The sequence below is a fragment of the Camellia sinensis genome, chromosome 11, assembly GCF_055761805.1.
Source record: "Camellia sinensis isolate YWXY chromosome 11, ASM5576180v1, whole genome shotgun sequence".
Classification (NCBI taxonomy): domain Eukaryota; kingdom Viridiplantae; phylum Streptophyta; class Magnoliopsida; order Ericales; family Theaceae; genus Camellia; species Camellia sinensis.
The window spans coordinates 159,348,717-159,375,922 of record NC_138971.1 but is presented as its reverse complement, the minus strand read 5'-3'; the positions used below and the strand labels follow the sequence as shown (position 1 = coordinate 159,375,922).

At 39.9% G+C, this 27,206-nt stretch overlaps 1 protein-coding gene and 1 long non-coding RNA gene across 2 annotated transcripts; one reads left to right on the top strand and one right to left on the bottom strand.

Annotated features, from left to right (window-relative positions):
* Positions 1 to 6,675: 6,675 nt before the first annotated feature.
* LOC145802808 (uncharacterized) lies at positions 6,676 to 8,017 on the bottom strand. Its single transcript, XM_082895603.1, has 4 exons — positions 7,747 to 8,017; positions 7,382 to 7,532; positions 7,121 to 7,296; positions 6,676 to 6,872 (listed from the first exon to the last, which is right to left on the bottom strand). Exons 1-4 carry the CDS (start codon positions 8,015 to 8,017, stop codon positions 6,676 to 6,678), a joined length of 795 nt encoding a protein of 264 aa, XP_082751729.1.
* A 955-nt stretch (positions 8,018 to 8,972) lies between these two features.
* On the top strand, positions 8,973 to 26,809 carry LOC114300799 (uncharacterized). Its single transcript, XR_003642781.2, has 3 exons — positions 8,973 to 9,234; positions 11,347 to 11,398; positions 26,398 to 26,809. It is a non-coding gene; the product is annotated as an uncharacterized LOC114300799 (long non-coding RNA).
* The last annotated feature ends 397 nt before the right edge of the window (positions 26,810 to 27,206 follow it).

Genomic DNA, 27,206 nt, shown 5'->3' with positions numbered 1-27,206 from the left:
TTGTACAAAATGTCGACAGGAAGAAATTGTGAATATAAGCCCCACCTACTAAGAACATGATGTTTTGAATATCTTGCAATGGATCATCGAAATGGCTAATCGGATAGAATTATGGGTTGCTTTATATGTTAATAATTATTGTTAATGATTTGTTATATGTAAGACAACTACGTCAACTTGTGATAAACCATGGGAAAATTTATGTGCACTATTGTGAACGGTATTCCTATGAATCTGGGGTTATTCTGTTCTGTTTATTCGTTTCGTTTATGCTATGACATGATATGAATTGTTCGGTCTTTAAGACCTAATTGTTTTCTGGTATGGAACAAAGTGCTGTATGGAACTAAGTGTTGCAGTGCGAGTCACCTCTAGAATCTGTGCGAGACACCTCTAGAGTCCATACATATGTGAACTGGGCCTATGGCTAATCTGTGACATCTGGGCCTATGGCTGTTCTATATCTGTTAGGCCTATGGCTGTTCTGTATCTGTTTGGCCTATGGCCATTCTGTATCTGTGGGCCAGAGGCCGTTCTGTAAGATTTGTGGGCTTAAAGTCGTTCTGTATCACATCTGGGCTTAAAGCCGATCTGTATCATATCTGTGGACGTAAAGCCGTTCTGCATTATATATGTGCCTGAGGTCGTTCTGTATTATATATGGGCTCGAGGCCGTTCTGTACTATATGTGAACCTGAGACCGTATTGAAATATAGTTATGGATAAGACCTGTATATGGTTGGTATCTGTCTATTTATTTTATCCAAGGTTTTGCTTATTCAATTAACCTTCTTAAGTTGCTATTATTCATTGAGCCTTGCTCATTCTGTTTTATGTATATTTCTGTAGGTGAGCCATCGGGGATTGACACTAAAGTTATACTGAGGTTCACTTGTCTGCCAAGTCACCTGGAGTATGTCTCCACGTGGAGGCCTTAATTTATTGTTGAGAGTCTTATAAATTATTACGTCTTATGTAAGAGTGCGTGAGATCTATATAAAATCTGTGATTGTATAGGTATATTTGGAATGTATTTAAATGCTTAAATCCAATTAAACCATCATGTATGCACAAGCTCAATGGATGTTGTCTTTTTTTGATATTGCTTCCGCCTAAGGCCCCATATATGGTTAAATATTATTTTAAAATTCTGTTTTGAGGCCTATGTACAGGCCGGTCATGGACCAAACTTTTAGGAGCGGGTTTGGGTCGTGACAGGTTCCTCACAAACTTTGGTTTGAGCTAGCATATGATAGTGTATCCCTCTTTTCTTTTATCAACAAATAACACTTTATTGATGAATTCAGATAAAAACAGAGCTTACAAGAATGCATCAACAAAGGGAAGGGAGAAGCAAGAGCAGTAGCACAAAAGAGAAAACTGCCAAGCTCTTTCCCCTGTTGGAGAGATTCCAACCAAACAACACAACAAACAACAAAGCAAAAACAAAACAACCAGGATAAGCAAACCTAAACAGAAAACCAAGCAGCAAACCAGGACAATAGAACCAAAAGCAACAACCCCAAGCAACATGACAGGCCAACAGGCCACCAAACCCAACCAACATAGCAGACCAACAGCACTAACTGATGTACTGATCTAACCCTGCTGCACCACTAGATTAACAACCGATTAGAGGATGGTAGAGAAGGTGAATGTTATTGACCAAATCTTGGACAGAATACACACAGCTTGGAGAATGATATTTATGCCACATAACAACCTTAATCTTAATTGCCTTCTTAAGAGATTCCAGTTGGGAAGTAGGTTGAGCCCCCTGAAACTTACATTCATTCCGACTTTTCCAAATAGCCTAAAAGACAAGAAGGGGTATAGACCTCCATATCTGCCTACTTACCTTCGGAAACCTAAAACTAGACCACCAGAGGAGGAGGCCTTCAACCGACCTAGGCATCACCCAATACAAACCCCACCAACACACCAAATGAGACCAAACTCTCCAAACTAAGGGGCAAAAAATGAGCACATGATCAAGTGTTTCAACCTCTGAGTTGTAGAAAATACAAGAGACACTAGCATTAACACCTAACACACCAATCCTTTGCAAGTAAGCATCCGATTTAATCATACCCTTCCATGCTAACCAAGCAAAGAATTGGGACTTAGGAGGAGAGGAATTAGACCAGATAAAGGAAGGGACAATAGAAACAACCAGATCTGAGGACTTGTTGTAAACAGATGCAATAGAAAACTAACCTGATAAAGATGTAATCCAACAAAGCCAATCACTGGAGATAGCTACGGGAAGCGAAGCTGCATCAAGGATAGTCTTTAGCCTAGCCACCTTAATCTTCTTGCATGCCCGTAAAGGCCTACGGAAGGATGACACCCAATCACCAACTCTGCATTTTCTATCAAAAACCGTTCTTAGAGATTCCTCCTTCTCCAGAGCCAACAAGAAGAGTCTAGGGAACTGACCCCTCAAACAAAGCCCCCCCACCCATGTATCTGTCCAGAACTTGATTCTCTCCCCATTCCCAACCTTGACCACAATATTTGACAAATAATAGATCCCAAGTTGGGAATTACTAACAGCAACCGACAATATATCCTGCCAAAGCCTTGAAACTCTACTCATATCTTCCAAAAAAGGAACCCAACCCCTTCTAACAGCAGGGTACTTAGCTCAAATGATTTGTTTCCATAGCGCCGTATCCTCAATGCCATACCTCCACCACCATTTAGAAAGCATACAATCATTAAACTCCCTAATCTTCCTGATTTCCAACCCACCTTGGTCCCTACTTTTAGTTACTTCTGACCACTTCACCATATGCAATTTTCTCCCAGATACAGAGCCTCTCCAAAGAAAATTAGCCTGTAATCTATCAATTATTTTTTCCACCCCCTCAGGTAGTTTAAACAGTGACAAATAATATACGGGAAAACTTGACAGAACAGACTTAACCAACGTGAGTCTACCACCATAGGACAACAATTTCCTCTTCCAAGAGGCCAACTTAGCCTTAAATTTATCAATAACAGGCTTCCAGGTGCTCTTCCTCCTAGGGCTAGCCCCTAAAGGCAAACCAAGATAGGTAAGAGGCATGTTTTTACATAAACAGTGCAGTTTAGCTGCAAACTCAGACACTAACTCATCAGCCACACCCACTCCACTGACACTGTTTTTGTGAAAGTTGATCTTTAGGCCAAACATGAGCTCAAAACACCTAAGGATTCTCTTAATTGTTGAGACTTCATACCAATCTGCTTCACAGAAAATAATTATATTATCAGCAAACTAGAGTTGTGATAGGACAACACCACCAGATCCAACCTTAATTCCTCGGATTAGGCCTATATCCTTAGCTCTAGTTAACAAAACATTAAGTCCTTTAGCAACTATATTAAAAAGGAATGGAGACAGCAGATCACCTTGCTGAAGTCCTTTCTTTGGAGTGAACTGAGGAGTCGGAGATCCATCGACCAATATAGACACCCTGGCAGATGATATGCATTCTTTCATCCAGCTAACCCACTTGCGACCAAATCCCAATTCACCGAGTCATACGCCTTCTTGAAATCCAATTTTAGGATTAAACCCTTTGTGTGAGATTGTTTCCACCAGTCCACCACCTCACTGGCAATCAAAACTCCATCAAGGATATTCCTACCTTTGAGTAAGGCAGATTGAGCTACACTCACAAACCTTAGGAGCAACCTGTTTAAATCTGTTTGCCAACACTTTGGATAGAATTTTGTAGATTGAGCCAATCAAACTTATTGGCCTGAAATCCGTGAGACCCTTAAGGCACTCCTTCTTAGGAACTAAAGTCAAAAATGAACTTGTTACACCTTTAGACAATCTTCCATTCCTATGAAAATCATTAAAAAACTGAACAATGTCAGGTTTAAACATTTCCTAGCACTTTTGAATACAAGTCAGATTGAACCCATCTGGTCCAGGAGCTTTATTCCCTTTAGATAGTTTAACAGCCTCCCAAATCTCTTATGAATTGAATTTAGACTCAATCATCTGGACTTCTGGAGTTCCAGCAATGGACTTAAACTGGCCTACCAACTTTGGCCTCACTTTCCAATTCTCAGAAAATAGACCTTTAAAGTACCTGAAAACCTCTTCCTTCAGCTTCTCAGGATCCTCAATGAGATTCCCATCAACTGTTAGAGAGCTGAGCAGGTTCTTGCTCTGCATGTATGAAGCCATAGTATGAAAAAACCGAGTATTCTTGTCCCCCTTTAATGCCTAGGACATCCTAGATTTCTGCAGCCATAGCCACTCCTCCCTTGTGCTCCACTTCCATACCTCCCCTCTCAATACCTTCCTTCTTTCCAATTCTGAATCATTAAGTAATCTAGATTCCGCAATCAACTCCAATTTGTGTAAGTCCTCTTTCGCAACCTGTAAATTATGCTTGATATCCCCAAACACCTTTGCATTCCACTACTTTAGTTTTAACTTAAAAGCTTTTAACTTAGAAGAAATGACAAATCCAACCCCTCCAGATACACCCAAGGCCTCCCAAGACTGCTTAACAAATGAGAGGAATTGAGGGTGCAACACCCATGCATTAATGAATCTAAATGGCCTCGGACCCTAATCTCTAACATCTTCCATTAATACAATTGGACAGTGATCTGACTCATATCTAGGCAATCCCTAGAACTTAAATTTGAACATATGGACCCATTCAGGAGATAAGAGGAACCTATCTAGCTTACTCCATTTTTTACCATCCGCAACATTGCGCCAAGTGAACTATCTACCTAGTAGAGGTAGCTCTGTGACCTCCATTAGATCAATAAAGTCATTGAAATCCTTCATTTCCCTGGCCCTTCTAAGGCAAACTTTTCATTCCCCTAAGGTTCTAACTTCATTGAAATCCCCCCTAAAACACCATGGCTTCTGAAAACTGGACTTTAATCTAACAATAGAATACCAGAAGAGCCCTCTTCTAGCAACCTCATTTGGTGCATAAACATTGGCCAACACACACTCAAAATCAGAAAGGAGAGTACCTGAAACTAGGATGACATTTCTATTACTACAACAAGAAGTCATTGAGAACACCTACGGCCGCCAAACACACCACAACCCCCCTGCTGTTCCTTTTGAATCAACATCTACAAAATCCATCTCCTCCCATGGCCATAATGAGCGAACCATACCTTCAACCATCCTTACTTTTTTAGTTTCTTGAATGAACATAACATCCACCTTTCTTTCTCTAAAAACATCCTTTATTCTATGAATTTTCCTGGCTTTACCCATGCCCCTGACATTCCAAAACAAAATTATCATTACAATAAAATAATACTCCTAATACCTCCAACTTAAGCTACTCACTACGAAGCAGTTCCAACCCGCTGAGCAGCTCGATCCTCATCAACACATTCCAATTCCACACATCGTTGCATGACTTCAGCCTCAGCACCATTGTAGTTCAGCCCCAAGACTTTACCGAGCTGGACAACTGCTTGAGCCTCCTGCTGAAACCTGCGATCTCTACTTGTGCCGATCCCACTTGAAGAAGAAGCAGGCAAGGCCAACGACGTTGCTATAAACAGAGCTCCTCTGTGCCACCTCCCAATCGGCAGTAGATAAGATTTCCTTACATACCTTGCACGTCTTGCTATCCTTCGAACTAGTCTCTTCTCTTCTAGATTCAATTTTGCCCTCTTCCTTACCTTTCTACAATTTTGGTTCCTAGGGTTCCTTCCCCATTGTCGATTCCAATTCGGAACTTCACCTTCATGCTCCTCTCTCATAGTAAGCTCCTGATCCATACCATGTTTCACACCTTTAGGGCCTATAGCACCAACATTAGAAGCAATTAGGCTAGGCTCAGGATTAGGCCCAACATACTGGGCTAAGTCAACCACCACCTCTTTCCGTTCCTTAGGCCTGCTAAACTGAGATACACATGCACCAAGCCCAAGAATGTGACCAGCATTAGAATCATTTCCCAAATGTTCATCGATAATACAGTTGGGAACTCTAGTTGTTTCAACTCTACATGCCTGAACAACGTTTGAGTTCCCTAAGCCGCTAAAACTTGTCTCCTCCACCGTAGATGTGGACACCAAACGATCTCTCAGAGCCATGTCAAACTCCATGATCTTATTGGACCTACCAACCTCTACCACTTCCTTCAGGTTATCCCCTAGCCCATCCACGTCAACTGCCACCTCATCATCATTTCCATCCTCCAGAACTCCAACAGCAGATCCATGGAGGGCCTCCTTGTTTGAACTATAGTCATCATGCCTCAAATGTAGCATGCACTTACATAATTCTATAACAAACTTAGTCTCCATTACTTGTTCTTCAGCAACCCGAACAGGAAAAATTGCATCCCTGCAACTGAGATTCACTACATTATTAATAAGCCCCATATGCTTGGTAAGTAATCTCACTCTCCCATATTCAAATGACTTCATACAGGATGCTTCATCTGCAATGCTAACCACTTCACCCCATAGCTTCCCAATACTTTTGAACATGTTAACATTCCATAAGTTCAAGGGTACCCCATAGCAACACAACCAGACAGTCCTCTCTTGGTCCAAAACTAGGCCTCGTCTCCATTCCATTATAGAACAACACCACTCCTTGAGACGCACATCCAGTTGTTCCATTCTAACCTTCTTATCTTCGACCGATTTGAATGTTAGCACTACATCCTTGCCCCCACCTCATCTCACTACAATATCTTCAGACCCAATGAGATGGACTATATTCTCAAAATCAAGGAAATCATACCCCATTTTCAGTTTAACAATAGCACTCTCATTCAACCATCCGTTGCCTTCCTCATTACCCATCACAACCAATCCATCTTCCCCTCCACCTTTAACTACGTCTTCATAGGACTTGCCCAGGGCACCTCTAACTGATCGATCAGTCACATGGACAGAAAAATACTCCAATCATCTTGTCTAAGTTTTTGAAGGAGAGATTTTGTTGTGGAGACTAATTTCATCGCATTTAAAAGGTCTTGAGTTTTCTGTTGCAAGGCTTGACAAAGTGTATTCATGATTCCCAAAATGTTGTCCATCAAGTGAAAGACGAATATGAATTCAAAGCTCTTCATTACTTTGTAAACACCATTAGCTTGCCCGCTAATTTGTTGATTTGTACTCTTCTTGAGACTTTCAACAACTACACAAGATGCCTCATACATATCAATCAAGTTTCTAATAGAGTCATAATGCGAGCTCCAACAAGTAGCTCCAGCTCGATGCAATGTACCAATTTGATTGGCCTCTTTACCAGATTGACGATCACCACTAGCCAACATATTTTTAACCCCACTCCTATGAAAAGATTTTAACTCACCAAAGGAGCTTTGGAGAAGAAGCAAAAAGATTGACAATACAACTCAACTGAGAAAAAAATTACCAAACATTAGGCTCCTCTTTTGCTGCTGCAATTAAGGCCAATTGCAAACGATGTGCAAAGCAATGTACATAATATGCATATGGACAATCTTTAAGAAATAAAGCTTGAAGTCCATTCCATTCGCCACGTATATTGCTAGCACCATCATGCCCTTGACCACACATGTTTTGAATAGGGAGATTAAATAGAGAAAGGATATTCAATAACTCTTTTTTAAGAGTCAATGTAGATGTATTTTTGATACCCTCGATATCAAAGAATCGTTCCCCTAGCAAACCATCATTCTTGACGTATCTCAAAATAAGGATCATTTCTTCTATTTTAGACTTGTCTTGGGATTCATCAACAAGAATACAAAAAATAACCTCTTGCAACTTTATCAAAAATCATATTCCTAACTCTGTTAGCAAATATACATAAAATCTCCTTTTGGATCTTCAGAGAAGTGTATTTGGCATTTTTTGGAGCATTCTTTAATATAATGCTCTCAAGTGTGTCATTCCTTTTCACCTTGAACTTTAATAATTCAATTAGATTACTTTGATTCAATGAAGTCGAGCTTTCATCATGACCTCTAAAACCAAGTCCTTGAAGAGCAAGTACTTGAATGGTTTCAATTGTTGCCTTTACCCACATTCGATTCTTCTTCAAAATCTTTTCTTTTGATTGCGCATTCAACACTTTTTCAATGTGTTGGGGAGATTTCTTTAAATTGTAATGACTAATAACACAATGATTATGCGATGAAGATGCAAGTTCGACATGAAGCAAAAAAACACATTTGGATCCATCATTTACTCTCTTCCAATTGTTAAACTGCTCATCAACAAGTGCAGAACGACTAATCGCCTTATTTGGATAATCAAACAAAAAGAATGAAAAACAATATGCTTTATCCTTTGAAGGTGTGACGACCCCGCCACGTGTAATATTTTATATTTGGTTAATTAAGGAGATTTGAGATTTTAATTAGTCGTTATCCTAATCTAATTTGGGAATTATGAGAATTGTAGAATCTAATTCATATATGATTCTAGTAAAGATTTATTTTGGAATTAGAAATTAAGGGTCCAAATGGCTTAAGGAAGTGAAATTAAGAAGTTGAATCAATTTAATTTTAATTACGGACTCATTTGGGAGTTTAATTAAATATCCGATTCAGTCTCGTAAAATTGAGATTCGATTAATTAGGTCCAAATTAGAGTTAATTAAATTAATTAAATTATGAGGATTGAGAATTGTGATTATTATGAATTAAATTTATTTATGGAGTGTCCAATTTGAATATGTAATTTATTGACGGAAATTTTGAGTCTGATTAGAAATTGAAGGACTAAATGATTTAGGAAATCAAAATTGATGATGACAATAATCTTAATTTAATATTTGGAGCCTTTCGGGAGTTTGATTAAAAATCTGATTCAGAATGGTAAAAATTAAATATAATTAATTGGGCCCCAATTGAAGTCGATTAGATTAATTAAATTATGTGGGATTTGTGATTAATTATGATTAACTAAATTATGTGCTAAAGTAAGAGTAATTGATGTTTGATTAAATTAAAATGTAATTAACATACTAAGTTATTCCTAATCAAATCATAATGCAAGTTAATTGTTGGAATCCTCTAGAACCTTGGAGGCAACAAGTGCCTACGTGTATTTATGTGTGCTGGAGAAGAATTAAAAGAAGAAAAGAAAATCTGAAGGAAAGAAAGAGAGGAGCACCGAGAGAGAGAGAGAGAGAGCTGCTGGACAATAAAAAAAAAAAAGGGAAGGGGAAATTGAAGAACTCAAGTAGAATAACAAAGGAAGGAAAGGAAACTTGAGAATTTCGGCCAATTAAAGCTTAAGGTATGGAATTTATGTTCAATTTGTGTAGAACTATGAAGCACGGATACTTCAAAAAGGGTGACGTATCCGTATCGGATACTTATCAGATACCGATACTCCTCGGATACTCGCGGATACGTATCGGATACTTCTTAAAAGTATCAGATACTTCTTAATTAATTTTTTATTAATTTTGAAGTATCGGATACTTAATTTTGAAGTATCGGATACTCGAAGTTACATATTACTTATAATATTTTGTTTAGTTCTTTGATAAGAGGAATATAGTAAGAGTTAAAGTAATAGAATTTGTCAAATTGATGTATCCTTGTTGTCTCTCTCACTTCTCTCTCGCTTTCTCACTCTCCCACGTTTCTTCTCTCTGCTCTCATTCTTTTTTTGGTGTTGGCATGTAAGGATGATGTTTAATTTGCATTTGCTTTTGCTTTTGCTTTTGCTTTTAGTTTTGGATGTTTTATGAATGTTTGAGCACTTTTAGGTTAATAGGAATCCCTCTTTTTATTTATTAATTTACTTTAAGTTTTATTTTCATGCATATTACATTATTAAAATTATAATTTTCTTTTTTTTACGAATGTATCCCCGCTGTACCTGTATCATACTTTTTTAAATTTTGACATATCGCCATATCCACATCCCCATATCACCATATCCGTATCCGTGCTTCCTAGGCTATTATTGATGACTTCAAAAAGTATATTTGCTGAAATTTTTATTTAAGAATGGTTTTTTGGCTTTAGCTAAGGTCTGTGATATTCACTGATGAAGGGGAACAAGTTGAACCTATTGACCTTGAAGACTCTTAGTTTTATAGGAATTTTTCTTCTTTATCAAGTAATCTTTTGCTTTAGGTTTTATTTTTATGCATACTGCATTACTAAAAATTGTTAAAATAATATTTTTTATGAACGTATCCCCGCCGTACCCGTATCCTAGTTTTTCAAATTTTGTCGTATCGCCGTATCCGTATCGTATCGTATCCATATCCCGTATCCGTGCTTCCTAGGTGTAGAATCTTTACATAATACTTGAAATTAAGAAAGTTATGAAATCAATTTTATGGGATTTGCAAGGAAATGGGCTTGAAGAAGAAATTGAAGCTAGGTTCATGGTTTATGGAAATAAACTTAGAAATTAATTATTTTTGGTTGGATTTTGTAGAATCATCTTATAATATTTGAGATTGAGAAGGATTTGAGATAATATTTATGGGATTAGACAGAAATTAGGTTCAATTGTATATAATTTGGATGAATTGAGGAATTGAACTTGAAATTAAGAAAACTATGGAATTAATCTTATGGATTTTGTAAGAAATTGGATTTTGAGTAAGAAATGGAAGCTTAGATTTTATAAATAATTGAGCTAAAAGCTAAAATTAAGAAATAATTGGGTTCTATATTTACATGCATTATAAATTTTGAAGAAATTGAGTTAATCAATTCCATATTGTGAAGAGAAAAAGGAAAAGTTTTATAAACATTAAAAATCCATGGAAATCTAGAATTAATCTTGAAGATAAATAAGGTTTTGATTTTAAATCCCTAATCCATGCATGTAATGTAATTTAAGAGTTTTACTTGATTTAACCATATTTTGGAATATATATTAAATTAGTTAGTTTATTTGAATTACTTACATGCAAGATTTGCTAGGAAAATTGATAAGAAAATGATGAGTTGGAATTAAGATCAAGTTTATGAAAGTAAAATTAGAAAGTAATTATTTTGGGCTTGATTTTGGAAAGTATGGTTAAATTAAGCTTCATAAATTGCATGCAAATATTCCTATAAGAGTTTTATAACTTTAATTTCATGTTTTGAAAATCAAGGAAAAATATTTGAAATCTTTACATGAGTAAATCGCTGATTTAGTAACGATTGATTAAGAAGCTAAGTTAGAAATCGGTCCATTTGGAAAAGAAAGATTTAGTAATGAAAGAATACGTAAAATGATAATCCGATTCATTTTAATAAAGAAAGAGTAAGTATAGTAGAACAAAAGATAGAACCGAACGAGTAAACAGTGAATGAAAACCGATTAAGTAAACAACAAATCGATTGAGCGAGTGGACTGTGTATTGAATTGTTGTGCTTGAATTTGTTCGTTTAGGTCGAACGCAGCACTGTTAGTGCATTATAGCACGTTTTTCGAGGAGCCCACTGTGAGTAACAATGTTGTAAAGATATATTCAATCGTATTTATTTTCAGATTGATAAATAATATTATTTTTTGAAATGATACTTTTTATCGATTGAACGATGATTCTATTTTGAATTATATTCGTGGCATCCATAGCGTATTGTGATTGTTATTGTTGTTGATATCGTTATTGTTACAAAGATCTCTGTCAGTTCCAAATCTTAGAACTATTGTTATTGTATGATGGCCATCAATTGATTGTTCGGTCTTTTAAGACCTAGTGTATTGTTGCTATTGGATGTACCACGTATGACCTATAAGAACAAGATTGATTGAATCGATTGAATTGAACGATTGATTGACAAATGATAGCGATTGAAGTGTTCTAATACTAATTGATTGTTTCAAAGACTGTAAAGGACATCATTCTTAACCTCTTTACACATTTGTTATTCACTGGGTTTTAGCTCACAATTTATTATGTATATTGAGAGGGAGTTTTTTTGTGCATTTAGGACCGAGCGGGGCCCAGAAATTGTAGTGGACCGATCTATGGGCCGTAATGAAAAGAACTTAGCAATTGGACCTTGCTTCTGTTAGCTCGGTCTAAGTATGGTCACAATTACCTCGGTCGGAGTGGTAATAATTAGCTCGGTCATAGTGTTCAGATCCGAGGTATAGTTGAACAGTGACCGAGCTAAGCGTCGCTTGGGGACGCACTGAGCTGAGTTTGTCTAAGGGTTAGGGGTAGCTCGGTTGTTTGGTCATATCACCGCGGTAAAACCATCTCACTTGGTTAGGCAGTAAGGGGGCGTAGAAAGATGAGCATTACCTTTCTGATTCCTAGGAGGACTCTACATTGGAGAAAAAGAGTCATACTAAGATTGTGCCACGGGGAATCCATAAAAGCTCATAGCAGGACCTATGTACAGGTATCACAATTTTGACTCTCAAATATACAAAGCTTTTGTCTATTGTCTATTTGCTGACTTAGGCATTGTAAAGGTGTCCGGCACACACTCACCGGCTAGCTCACGTTTGTATTTTCAGGGAGTAAAGCGACGACGTATGAAGAATCGCAGACTTGATCAACAGGATTATACGAGAACATTATTTCGTGCACGTACAATTGGCGCCGTCTGTGGGAAAGTTCACCAAGAACAAAACCTTTTGATCGAGTTTTCCTCTTTAGTTGAAAGCAATGGCGCACAATGAAGACTTGCCGCAATCTGCTATTGATAGGCAAACCCCGGAGGGGGGTGAGAGGCACGAAGGTTTACCTTCTATCCCACCCATGGTGGACTTAGAACCCCCAGCGACGGAACTCTCGAAGGGACACAAGGGAGACACGGGGCACTAGTCCCCGTCGCTCTCAAAGTCCTGAAAGATAGAGGCGGAGACTGGATCCTCAAGTTCTGGAGGATCGCGTGAGGGAGCAAGACGAGTTAATAAGGAGGATGGCGGCAGACATGGAGACAATGAAGTGCCAGATAAAAGGGAAAGGGGTGGCGATAGGAGAGGGGCGCAAGCAACACGCCCCCTCGCCACTCAGAAGACCGTGACAGACATACTACACCTTCACAAGCAGAAAACAGAAGCCGTAGAACAGGCGATACTCAGTCAAGGACTTCCAAGACTCGTCACTCCAAGTCTGAGAGAACGAGGACTGAAAGGTCATATACAGAGGGATGCAGTTATCGCCCCTCACACACGCACCAGACGACATCTAGGCACGCGGAGTTGCCTAGATCAGCGGACTTACGGACAGTGCTGGAGGAGAGGGCCCAATGGAAGGAAGACACCAGGGCTCGCGACCCTCGCAGGGTTTTAGCGCTATAGCGATTGGCCCCTAGGACACATGGAAGTGTCGAGGTAGGGATGCCAATGTCGCGTCTTGCTTACAAACCAGCAGATAAAGTATTAGCAAGGTTACAGAGCTCGTCGTTCGTTCCGGCAATAGAGAACGCACCATTACCTTCAGGCTTCCACCAGCCCAAATTCACTACTTATGAGGGGAAGACAGACTCCTACATGCACTTAAGCCACTTTCGCCAGGTTATGGCAGTATACCAGTGAAACGAGGCTCTAATGTGTATCTTGTTTCCATTCAGCCTGGGCGACCTAGGTCTAACCTGGTTCGAAAGTCTACCAGAAGGTAGCATCGCCTTATAGGCACAATTGGCAGAAACGTTCGTGACTAGATTCAGAACGAACACCAAGACACCAGTAGAGATTGATCAGCTACTCTCCATTGACATGGGGGAAAAGAAGACATTGAGGTCTTACAATAGTCGATATTGGTAGACTTTCAACCAGATTAGGGATTGCCCTACAAATCTCGCCATCGCACAATACAAAAGGGGTCTACCAGTCGGAAACAAATTGAGGGACTCGATTACTATGATGCCACCCCTCACGATAGAGGCTCTAATGAAGAGGGTGTATTAACATATCCGTATAGAGGAAGATAGCGCCCAAGCTAAAGCAAAATCTGGCACAGCAGCAATACCAGATAAAAAGACTACCGCAAAAGTTAACACGGTAGAACAACCAAGCAGGAATGGGCGAGACAGGCGAGCCAACAGATAGGACCCAAAAAAAAGGAACTTGAGGGTCCGCACTGCCATCACCACCGTGTTCAATAAACCTATCTACCAGATTCTCAACGAGATACGTAATGAACCCTACGTTCGGCGGCCAGCCAAGTTGGAAGAAGCACAAAGGGCCTATGACGAGAGGTCCCGTTGCACCTTCCATGATGAGAAGCGGCACCGAACTGAAAACTGCACACCCCTGAGGCAACATCTGGAAGAGTTAGTAGCTGTTGGACACCTGGACCAGTATATAGAAGGGGAAACACATGCAGCCCCCCAGGACCTTAACGGACCAAACGGGATGTCGATCGACGGTCCACCCCAAGGCATGATCAACGTTATTCATGGGATTGTCGAACCTGAGCTGGTATGTGAACTTAGGGGATGATAAAAAAGGCAGAGCACTTGAAGGAGGTGTTAAGTGCATAGCCTACCATCAAAAAGGACAGAACAGAAGCTACGAATGTCATATCCTTCTCAAACAAGGATCTAGCAAGGCTATATTGCCCTCATAATGACGCACTGGTGGTGACTTTGCGCGTCAAAAATTTCGACATCAAGCGGATTCTAATTGACCAAGGAAGCTCATGCGAGATAATGTACTACGAGACCTTCAAACAGCTGAAATTGGAGGACAAAGACTTGGCACCTGCGACATCTCCACTCGTCGGTTTCAACTCAATGCCAGAGTGGCCAGTGGGCAAGATAATCCTCCCAGTCAAGGCAAGAACCATGATAAAACAAGTGGAATTCTGGGTATTGAAGGTCCCTTCCGCTTATAACATAATCTTAGGGAGAACATGGTTACACACCATGCGATCAGTAGCGTCAACGTACCATCAAGCATTGCGGTTCCCCAAAGAAGCCGGAGTAATTGAAGAGGTCTTGGGAGACCAAATTATGTCGAAATAGTGCTTCATCACAATAAATGGTAGCCAGGCTGCAAAAGGGTATGTATAGATGGTGGAAGAGCCAGAGAGCAATGAACTGTTTGCGAATGTTGGCAAGGCAGCTGAACAGAAGGCAGTGGAAGACTTGGTAGAGGTAAGGATAGATGAAAAGAACCCAGAAAAGTTCTTTTTGCTCGGCTCGTCTTTGTCCAGCACTGAGAGAATAGAAGTCATGGAATTCTTAACCTCTAACATCGAAGTGTTTGCCTAGATACCATACGACATGCCTGGCATTGACCCAAACTTCATCTGTCACCAACTTAATGTCCACCCAACTACCAGACCAATTATATAGCGAACTCGCAAATCGGCACTCCACCATGCGGAGATAGTGGTGGACGAAATGAGAAACTTGCTAGAGGCAAGAGCCATCAAAGAAGTGCACTATCCCAGGTGGATCTCTAATACTGTAGTAGTGCCAAAGAAGAACGGAAAATGGCGTGTCTGTGTGGATTACAAAACAGTCAACAAGGCATGCCCAAAGGACAATTTTCCCCTACCACGGATAGATTAACTGGTAGACCTAACAACAAGATACAATCGACTTAGCTTTCTTGATGCGTACAAAGGTTACCATCAAATCGCTATGTATGAACCAGACCAGGAGGTCACATCATTTACAATGCCTAGAGGATTATATTGTTACAAGGTCATGTCCTTTGGTCTAAAGAACGCAGGGGCTACATTCCAACGGATGGTCACCAAAATGTTCGAACCGTTGTTAGGCAGAATAATGGAGACTCACATAGATGACATGGTGGTCAAAAGCAAGGATGAAAAGGACTATCTCAAGGACCTAGATGAAATGTTCCAAATTCTGAAGAAGAACAAGGTGCGTCTAAATGCATCCAAGTGTGCATTCGGCGTAGGATCCGGCAAATTCCTAGGTTTTCTGGTGACCAACCGAGGTATAGAAGCAGACCCCTCTCAGATCAAAACAATCCAGGATCTTGAGAGGCCTAACACAGTTAAAGAGGTGCAGCATCTCACTAGCCTAGCAGCCGCACTCAATCGGTTCATAAGTCGATCATCAGACAGATGTCGACCATTCTTCCAAGCATTGAAGGCCAAATTTGAGTGGGATGAAGAATGCAACCGCTCCCTAGAGAGCTTAAAAGACTGCATGACCTCTCATCCGTTGCTAGTAACCCCAGTACCAGGAGAAGAGCTTTTTTTGTACTTAGCAGTTTCACAGCATGCAGTCAGTGCAGTGTTGGTCAGAGCGGAAGGAATCCAACACTTGCCTATCTTTTATGTCAGCAATACCCTGCTGGGCGCTGAAACCAGGTACCTAGCATTGGAAAAACTGGCGTTGGCTTTGGTGATGGCCTCAAGAAAGTTGTCACACTACTTCCAACCAGGTACCTAGCATCGAAAAGTTGTCACACTACTTCTAACCCTGCTGGGCGCTGAAACTAGGTACAAAGGTGCTGAAATGCTGACATGGGCAAAACCCTGCTGGGCGCTGAAACCAGGTACCTAGCATTGGAATTTCTTCTTGTTCCTTGTTAGCATTTCAACACCTTTGTACTGCGAGTTGAAGGTAAGAGTTCGAAGAACACAAGGGGAGATCCCTATCAGAGTAAAGCGGTTTACCGCCACTCAGTCCATGAGGTGCTTTCTAAAGTGCCGCTTTGGTTGTTTATTGCATTCCCTAAACATCATGCTCTACATTGCTTGTAACATGTATCGTATCATCGCACTTATTGTATTTATTTGCATCTTGTGTTATCTTGTATCGTTTATCCCTTTACGTTGCGCAGTGTTTAGGATCGTTGTCCCTCGGGGCTTTCCCAGGACGCGTGAACTGCGGCCCTAGGCATGTTTTATCTCAGATCGCGTCGTGTACGCGCCTGGGAGGTTTGTTTTCTGACATCTTCTCACGATTTTAGCGTGGTTAGAGTTTATTCATTCCTCACATGATTTTAGCGTGTTTGGAATTTATATCTCTCTTCTCACAAGTTCAGCGTGGTTAGAGTTTGTTCATTCCTCACACGATTTCAGCGTGTTAGGAATTTGTCTTTCCTCTTCTCACGAGTTCAGCGTGGTTAGAGTCTGTCCTTTCTCACACGATTTCAACGTGTTTGGAATTTGCCTATCCCTCTTCTCACGAGTTCAGCGTGGTTAGAGTTTGTTTCTTCCTCATATGATTTCAGCATGTTTGGAATTTGCCTTTCCTCTTCTCACGAGTTCAACATGGTTAGAGTCTGTCCTTCCTTACACGATTTCAGCGTGTTTGAAATTTGTCTTTCCTCTTCTCATGAGTTCAGCGTGGTTAGAGTCTGTCCTTCCTCACACGATTTCAGCGTGTTTGGAATTTGCCATTCCTCACATGATTTCAGCGTGCTTAGAACTTGCCCTTTCTCACACGATTTCAGCGTGTTTGGAATTTGTTTTGGATCTCCTCTCATGATTTCAGCACGGTTTGAGTGTCCCTTTTCCTTACACGATTTCAGCGTGTTTAGAATTTATCTCAGGTTGCGTCGTGTACGCACTTGGGCAGTTTGTTTTTGGACCTCCTCTCACGATTTCAGCGTGGTTTGAGTGTCCCTTTTCCTTACACGATTTCAACGTGTTTGGAATTTATCTCAGGTTGCGTCGTGTACGCACTTGGGCAGTTTGTTTTTGGACCTCCTCTCACGATTTTAGCGTGGCTTGAATGTCCCTTTTCCTCACACATTTTTAGCGTGTTTGGAATTTGTCTCAGGTTGCGTTATGTACGCGCCTGATTGGTTATTTTCCCTCTTCTCATGATTCCGGCATGGTTGGAGTGTGTTGCCCTTCTGTATCTGCTATATTATCATTTCATCGCACTGTCTTGTGCACTCGGGCTGTTTAGTGCATTCGCACTGTCTTGTGCACTCGCGCTGTTTAGCGCATCGCGCTGTCTAGCGCATCGCACTGTCTTGTGCATTCGCGTTGTTTAGCGCATTCGCACTGTCTTGTGCACTCGTGCTGTTTAGCACATCGCGCTGTCTTGTGCATTCACGTTGGTTAGCGCATTCACATTGTCTTGCGCATTCGCGCTGTCTTGTGCATTCGCGCTGTTTAGCGCATCGCGCTGTCTAGCGCATCGCACTATCTTGTGCATTCGCGCTGTTTAGCGCATCGCGCTGTCTAGCACATCACACTGTCTTGTGCACTCGCGCTATTTAGCGCATCGCACTGTCTTGTGCACTCGCGTTGTTTAGCGCATCGCGCTATTTTGTGCACTTTACTTGCATTGTGCATGCATTTTATCGCACTATTTTGCACACCTCACCTGCACTTGTTAGTGCATTTCATTACATTCGCGCTATCTTGTGCATCTTTTCTGCACTTGTTAGTGCATCGCATTGTTATGCACACTTTCCCTTTCCGCATTATTATGCGTCACACTTAGGTTGCATTGTTTTGCATTCCTGTCTGCATTGTTATGCGTCACACTTAGGTTGCATTGTCATGCACCCGTCCGCATTGTTATGCGTCACACTTAGGTTGCATTGTTATGCACCCCTTCACGAACGTTGTCACGCACTTTTCACTTGCATTGCTATGCATGTTTCTAACGATATTGTACCTGTTGAGTTTCTTTCTTTTGCAGGCACGATATTGTATGTATGATTCATTTGAGACTAGCGTGACTAGACGATATTGTATGTACGGTTCATTTGAAGCTGGCGTGACCAGACAAAGCGGACGGTATTGTATTCTCCGTATGAGACGTAGCAAGAATTGTATAATTCTCTTACATCATTTCTGCATGTAATGTAGTTTGATTTGTATTCGGTTGCTTAAATTGTTGCATTTATCATGTATAACTGCTTCATTGTAGATTTGTTTGCATGATCATAAGTTATGATTTGGCATCGTGCATTGTCCTTTGCATCTTGCCCCAGCCTGCGGGCACATCTCTTTGTTATCTTGCATGTTTGTCTAAGTCTTCAGCCTCGTCAAAAATGGGTCGTCTCTGGGCTTTGATATTCACTCCCATCACTTATGACTTCCGAGTTCTGTCAAAGAGGGGCAACTGTAGACACCCCATTTTTGACCGACCTTAAGACTCAGACGTCATCGATTGAGCGCTCGGTGATAGTGCATGTTGCGCTCGTTTCAAGGTTTCGGAGTTTTGGCTGAGAGCCTTGCCTCCGGGCCTCTGAACTCTTTGTGTTTCGGCTCGGTTTGCGAACTAAGCCTTGTTTTCCTTGCCTGAGGGAGGGAGAGGTCTTGTAGACCATCTCTTTGTGGTCGTAGACCACTTTTCATGGTCGTAGACTACTTTTCCTATTTGGAGACTAGTTTTCGATTTTTGGAGCCTTCGGCTGCGTGCCTTGTCTCGGGACCGCTTAACGTTCTCCGTTTGGCGTGGTTTTTGAACCACACCTTGTTTCCTTGGCCTAGAGGGCCACTGTGGTTTGGGAGACCACTTTTGTGATCGTAAACCACTTTTGGTGCTTGTCAGTTAGTTTTCGAGGCTCTCGGCTGCGCGCTTTGCCTCCTGAACTTTCGTCTTGCATCCGTTTTGGTTTGTTTTTGGTACAAACCTTATTTTTCTTGTTTGGAAGGTGGTACAAGGGTGGGAGACCAGTTTTTTTCCTTGGAGACGTGGTCGGCCGACCACTTGAAGTAGCTGGCCAACCACTTCAAGTGGTCGGCTGCTTTTTGCCACCTTTTTGAAGATATTTTCCTCCAGCTGGCACAGCTGGAAGGCACTGAAGCTATCCTTCATACACGTATATGGAGAGATTGCCTTGAACCTTAGCTTCTCCAATAAGCTTTGCTTTTGGTTCTTTATAAGAGAGAACCATCTCCTCCCTCCTCTAGGTTCAGAAAAATTAGGGTTTGAGCTATACATATAGCTTTGTATCTATCTTGCCTTGGTTCTTCATTTTTGTGCCTTAAAGTGTCATTTTATCTTACTTTAACACACAAACACACACTCAAACACCATCATTTTGCTACTGAGGTGCTTAGGAGCTGGTTTTGGTGTTCTTGGATTGGTTTGAGCTTGAAAAACCTGCTGAAGTTGTAGTTGTAAAGGTGGTCATCAAGGGTGAGTTTCTAACCCTTAAATCCTCCATTCTTACTTAAGCTTTTAGCCTTATTTTCATATTGTTTTAAGCTTAGCTCTTAACTGGAAAAAGTTATGTTTTGTGTGCTTAAAAAGTTTGTTTGAGGTCACTTTTTCGTTGGGGGTGATCTACCCCCTCTTAGGCCTTGTTAGGCCTTGTTTTGAGCCATTCCTTTAGGCTCTTGTTGTAGCCTTTGCTTGACCTTTCTACCACTAAAATTCAGAGGATTTTCAGTGGTGGAAAGGTGGTTTTGGAGTCCTAAATAGCAGAGGGTCATCCCCTCTCCTTGTATTTTCAATACTTGTCTTGAAGGCCTCATGTGTGAGCATGTTTGTTAAGTTTATGTTGGCCATATCTTAGCTTGTATTTGGGCTTATTTTGCTGAGGAATGTCACTATTTTTACTTGCTTTGGTCACTCCATGCATGCCTAATACACTTGTAGTGTAAATCTTGCAAACTAGTCTTGTATGCTTCATGAAGTAGCATGTTATTCTAGGTTGTTTTGTTTCCATTTCAGCATGTTTTTGGTGATGTTTTGCCATGTCATGATTCTGTTTTGGTTTGGTTTAATTTGGTTAGCCCTTGCATGCTCCTTGCACTTGTAGTGCAATTCCATGAAATAGCCTAACATGCATCATGTTGTAACATGTCATTCTAGCATGATTTTGGCTTAACCTTGAGAAGCTTTTGTCCATGTTTTAACATGCTCTAGCTCTGATTTTGGTTGTTTTGGCCATGCATGCCTTGCTTTGTATAGTTTTGGTTCATTCTAGCTTGTTAGCTTTGTGCATCAAGTCCGCTAGCATGCATTACTTGGACTATTTGAATGATTTGACATAATTTATTATGTGATTTCAGTCCATGTTTCACGGTCATGCACTTCCATTTATCTCTCATTCAATGCGTTAGAGGGTTTGCCCCTTTATGCCTTAACATAAACCATTGCGTATGCCTTCATGCCTTAACTTGCGAGTCATCATTTCAATGTGTTTTTGGGGTTATCATGCCATGATATAACTCTGATTTTTGTTGATTAAGTCATCCCATGCTTGGTCTTAATCAGTATAGTGTAATCCACCTTATTTGCCTTGTATGCATCATGCCTTATGCCCTTCATGCTAGTTTGTTTTGGCTTCCTTCCATGCATGTTTTAGACTTATTTTAACATGTTCTAGGACTGTTTTGGGCTGTTTTGATCACATGCTTCATGTTTTGCATACTTGTAGTGCAAGTGCTCTTGCTTGCTTCAAGTTTTGAGCACCATTACATGCTTCATTTGTGTTGTGTACATGATTTGGCATCATCTAACATGACGTTTCAGAGCTTTTAGCATTGCCATGTTCCCACTTCATTCACTCTTTAAGTGTCTTTGAGTGTTGTGCATTGTTGCCTAGTTTATGGCTTAGCTTGTATGCTTGCATGTCTAGGTCTTTAAGTCCTCATCTCAGCATGTTTAGGTCTTTGTTTTGACCTCCTTAAGCTATGTCCATGCTTAGTTCATGCTTATTTTTCATGTATTGCATGCCTCATTTGTAGTCCTCTTTATTAGCTTTCATGCTTTAGGACCCTAGCATGCTTTACTTGCATTGTTTAAGTGATTTGGCATCATTTCTTGTCTAATTTCAGTGCACTTCGTGTTGTTACACTTGCACATTTTTCACTCTTTGAACACTCTTGAGAGTTGTGCTCTTAGGCCTCTTTGATGGGCCATTGCATGTGCATGCTTGTATATGCTTCATGTGCCTTAATTTTATCATCAATGGCCACTGGTTTGGGCATGACTAAGGTCTACCCCCTTTTGGTTTAAGTCCATTTAGCATGCTTTTTTATATGTTGTTCGCATGCTTATTGTTCATTGCATTAAGTATGCCATCTTGCATTGCATTGTGTATGCCATGTGGTTATTTGCATTGTGTATGCCAAGTTGTTTCTTTGCATTGAGTCTGCATGTTCCTAACATTGCTAAGTTGCCCTTGTAACATTGCATTGTGTATGCATGCATTAGCATTGTTTACATGCCATTAGCCTTGTTAGGTTGTTCATGTTGCCTTGCATGTTTGCATGCTTGTCCCTCGCATGTTGTTCATATGCTTGTTTCATTGCATTGCATGTTTGCATACTCGAGTCGCATTGTGTATGCCATGTTATGTGTTGCATTGTGTTTGGAATGGGTGTTAGTCCAAACACGGGAAACGAGGGACGTTTCATACTTAAAGTGATGAAACGTGCCTTAATTCCCGGTCGCTGACGCTCTTGATCACACATGATAGAGTTTTAGGCCTTATGTGTTTACTTGTGCATTCATTTTCATATTGAATTGTGCAACTTCGCCTCTCGGCCATCATGCATTGAAATGCACGATTGGTGGCCCGAGGGTCGAGAACTACACTCCCTTGAGTTCATGACATGATAGGGAGGGTGGTTGTGCACACATATCTTGCAAATACATTGCCATGCCCTTTCTTGCTCTCTGTTGTAGCAAATTACAGTTCAGCAGCAACAACTGGTCAGCCAGCCAGAAAAACTAGCCGGCCGACCACTTTTTCTAGCTTTCAACAAGGATAGGTGGTCGGCCATGGCTACAAACACCAACAACTGGTCGGCCACCCTCCCACAGGTCCCTTAGGTGGAGTTTTAGCTTTCTGGAGCCTTGTGCAAGGTTCTAGAAACAATTGCAAACAGAGGCAAGTTGAGGCATCGCATTGGATTTCCGAACGAGGCAACCGAGCATGCATCCAGTCTTCTCCCTATGAGAACCTCCTGTTTTACTGCTTGCCTTAGTTGCCATGCTTGGATAGCTAGTTTACGTTTTGGTTTGTACCTCTAATAGTTAATGCGTTAGCCATTTCAATTAGTTTTGTAATAATTAGTTAACTAGGATTAGTTAATTAATTTGTGTTGTAATAATTAATTTAATTAGCTTAGATTAGCTAGTTAGCTTCTTATTCGGTCTCTCCCTCGAGAGGGCCAATTGTTGTAATAAGCGTGCGTGTGTGTGATGCATGTCTTCCAATCCCCATTTCTTTCTCCCTTTTACTTAACTGCTTACGATGGTTAGTTTTAGGGCATGTTTCAATTAGCATCCTTATGCTTGCATGATTGCATACATTCATCTGTTTTGCATGTATCGGGCTCGGCGCATCATACAAACCAGCATTGTATTTTCGATACCTATTTAAATACATGTACCAAGTTGCATTTCACATGACATGATTAGAATAGTCGAGCCTATTTTAATTGCATTTTCGCGTGTGTTACATTAGCCATTTTAACATGAACTAGGATCATGCATGATTTCTAACTAGTTCTTTGTTTTGGCTTGGAGTACACTGTGAGTGTTTACGCTTTAGCATACTACATATGTGTTATCGATTACCATGAAAGCATGCTTGCCATGAGGCTAACTGCTTATTTGATACAACTGTCTGAACGCCTGTGGTTGAAGGTTAGATTACTTGAATTGGAACAATTCATCAAAATCCTCGATTTAGCCTACTTGCGAGTAGCAAACTTCAAACCATTTCTAAACAAACGGATATCCAATGTTTTGTTCCAAATTAGGCGATCTAGTCTATACTTGTATGCTGTGCGCATCACATAGTAATTCTAGCTAATTAACCGGAATAAGAACGTATGTGTTTTCAAAAACAAAATATCATGTTTAGTACAGGCCGATCTTTGATCGGGTGAGCGGGGGTGCTCATTACATGACCTTCCCCAATCGTACCCAAGTTCCCGAGCTGAGGTAACTTTGATGATGACGGACACGTGGCCTTCGGCACGAGTCAGGTTTTCCTAAATTCTCTCAAAATAAAATATTTAGGTGGCGACTCTGTATCTGGCAAAGCAGTCCATGTTTGGCACTTCTTTATAAAAATCAATTTTCCAAAACGATTTGCCGGATTTGGACTCTTTGGTGATTTATTGGTCTTACATCGCACATTGTAAGATTAGATTCAGAACCGTGACATTTGAGTTCGAACTGTAGTAGCTAAGAGAACAAAGCGAGATCCGCCCCCATCGCGGAGGCGCGCGGATGTCAAGGAGTTCTCGGGAGTGCGTCTACAGGGGTGTAGAAAGATGAGCATTACCTTTCTGATTCCTAAGAGGACTCTACATTGGAGAAAAAGAGTCCTACTAGGATTATGCCACGGGGAATCCATAAAAGCTCATAGCAGGACCTATGTACTGGTATCACAATTTTGACTCTCAAATACACAGAGCTTTTGTCTATTGTCTATTTGTTGACTTAGGCATCGGAGAGATATTTAGCATACATCCGCCGGCTAGCTCACGTTTGTATTTTTAGGGAGTAAAGCGACGACGTCTGGAGGAGCGCAGACTTGATCAACAGGATTATACGAGAACATTATTTCGTGCTCGTACATATATGTAGGTGGCCAAGCACCAGATCAAAGCTAGAGGCGTCGACTCGAACCCTTGCTTTGTCAATACTGTTCTAGATGATGGGATTGATTCCCTAACTTATGTTTTGTGTAGTATATATATGGTTATAGGCATAAATCGTTATGAATATGGCTATGTACATGAAAGTTTATTTCCATTCAGGTCCTCATAGCTCATTGGACGATGTATGTTGTTATTGATTGGTTTCCACCTGCCCCGTTATATTGTATTATTGTCAGTATTGTTAAACAGGCCTTCGGTAATCACGGATTACTGGCTGGTTACGACGCTAAACCTATAGGGGCGGATTTAGGTCGTGACAGAAGGAGAATACTCTAGCTAAGAAAATTGATAAAACCAAATATGTTGAAATTAGCGATTCTGCTTTCTAAATGAGAACCTAGGATACTCAAGTTTAGGTTGATAAGGCCCCAAGTTCACATAAGCTCATCTAACCTCATCCCGTTAATTTAACTGGATATTCAAAAATTTGCAAGCGTAAACCAGGGTCCCGTTCAATAACAGTTGAATCAAATTCGCTTGGTTTATCTGCTTGAGACATAAAAGGCGGTTGCACATTAGAAAATGAGATTTCAACAACATTGGATACTGTACTATTAGACTTCTGTTTTGATTGATAGAATGAGAAAAGGGTTTTGCCTTTTTTGAGTGGTGGAGGTTCCATTATTTAAAATCTAAAAAAATTTTAAAAATAAAAATTAGCCATATTTAATATTAAACAAGAGTATATTCGCAATAATTTTAAATATTAGGGTTTTTATATATATCCTCAATAATTTTTATTTAGGCTTTCATTATTTTTATATATGTTCAAAAGAACTCCTTCAAAGTTCAAAAACTAAGAGTAATATAGAACATTGAATAAGGTAGCATCATAAAAAAACTAAGAGCAATATAATAGTTGTTATATAAAAACAAAATTTCAAAACCATTGTTAATCAAATCCATTCTCAACCAATGAAATAAAATAATTGATTAATTACACTTACAAAAAATGTTAGGAAAGTGAAGCTGTTGGAGACGACGGAGAGAGGGCCGTTGCCTATCTATTGGAAGATTTGTTCTTTAAACAAATACAAACCTATTGGGTTGCCTTTTTTTGATAAGTATTGGGTTGCTATTGGGTTGTTTATCTAAAAAAACAAACAAAAAAATTATTGGCCCTTATTTGGGGTGGGGTTGGACTGGGTGGGAGAGGTTGAGAGGCTAGGCTGGGAAAAAAAATTTGTACAGATTTTTTAAATTTTGGATTGGGCTGTCGCCACCTATGCCTAGCCCTAGGTCCTCCCTTGCAAACAATGAAATGTGAGTTCCATAGATTAATCTTAATCCTATTATATAATCAGCCCAATCAAACAAGTTCTAGGGTTATCCAAAACCATAAACGAAGGTAATCATAGACTATAAATATTGTTATTGTCACCAACAATCAGTAGTAACATTTCGTTTTCACTCGTCAACGTCAAGAATTTTTCTTGGGACAACACTGAAAGCATCGCACTACACACTTGAGAATAGGCAAAACATTTTCACTCTATAAAATAAAATAAATTTACTTTAATTTTGGATCTGGAATCAATCGCCTTGCACAGCGCACACAAATTTCTTTGGACAAACAAAAAAATGTTGCATTTCTCAGCATGACTCACTACTTATCATGCCATACTCACCTTTATTTATCGTTCCAGCGTGCTAAATTTTGTGCAAATCAAGTATCAAGGGAACGACATATCCCCATTCGACGTTTCCATTGCTAGTTTGCTTCTGTATTGCTTCTCCTATGTCTTCAATTCTTTTGCTAGACTCACTAATGTTAGGAATCATGAAAAAAATATTATAAAAATGATCATTAAAGATTCTCTACTTTTGAATTACACATGCAATAAAACACCATACACTAATTAAATGATAAAAAAATTTCATAATACATTTCATAATAATTTTTTTATAATCTCTAGCATTATTCCTTTACTTTCTCTACATGTTGTTCTCGGCAGGCCACCGACTTTCATTGATGCTTCGAAGTTGGCTCAGAGGCCTTGCATTTTCCAACACAGGAGCCATACTTCAGTCTCGAGTGTAACTCAAAAAGAAATTGAAGTGATACCTGAATTATTATATTAAAAAAAAGAAATTAAAGAAGTGACATTGGAACACCAAAGATAAGTCCTATGAAACAACCTATGGATTCCGATCAGCATCAGTAGTTAATGGTCTCTTTTGCGTGTCAAAAAAATAACGTGCTGTTGTACCAAAAAATAAAAAATGAAGTCTTGTCTTTTTTGCTTATTCTTCCCTGTTTTGTCTTCCTAATATGTAGCCAATGGCGTTTAATGAAAGTGATACTAGTAGCAGTGTTGTACCAAGTACTAATATACTAGTATAATGGAATGCTGATTTACTCTATAATTTATTTATTTTTATTTATTTTTAACCCTCATCAATCATGTCTTGGACTAATGAGGCATAACCCCATTTAAAAAATAACAGGTACAGATATAAGGTGTACAAAAATCAAATACAAAATTAGACATATAAAAAAATAGATAGGTAAGATTTTTTTGAAAGTGGACTCCATCAAAAAATTTGTCCATTGATGTGTTTTCAGTATCTAATTCTATATTTTGTAATGATAATTTATAGATGCATCTTCTTAAGTGATCCTTGCCACTAAAAAATAAATTTGTTCACACTTACAAAAAAAATGTGTGTGAACATATATTAGGGGTGGTTATGGGCCTGATGATGCACCCAACCGAGTAATGCTAGAAACCCCAAATATTCTATCAAAAGTTTTACCAAATGT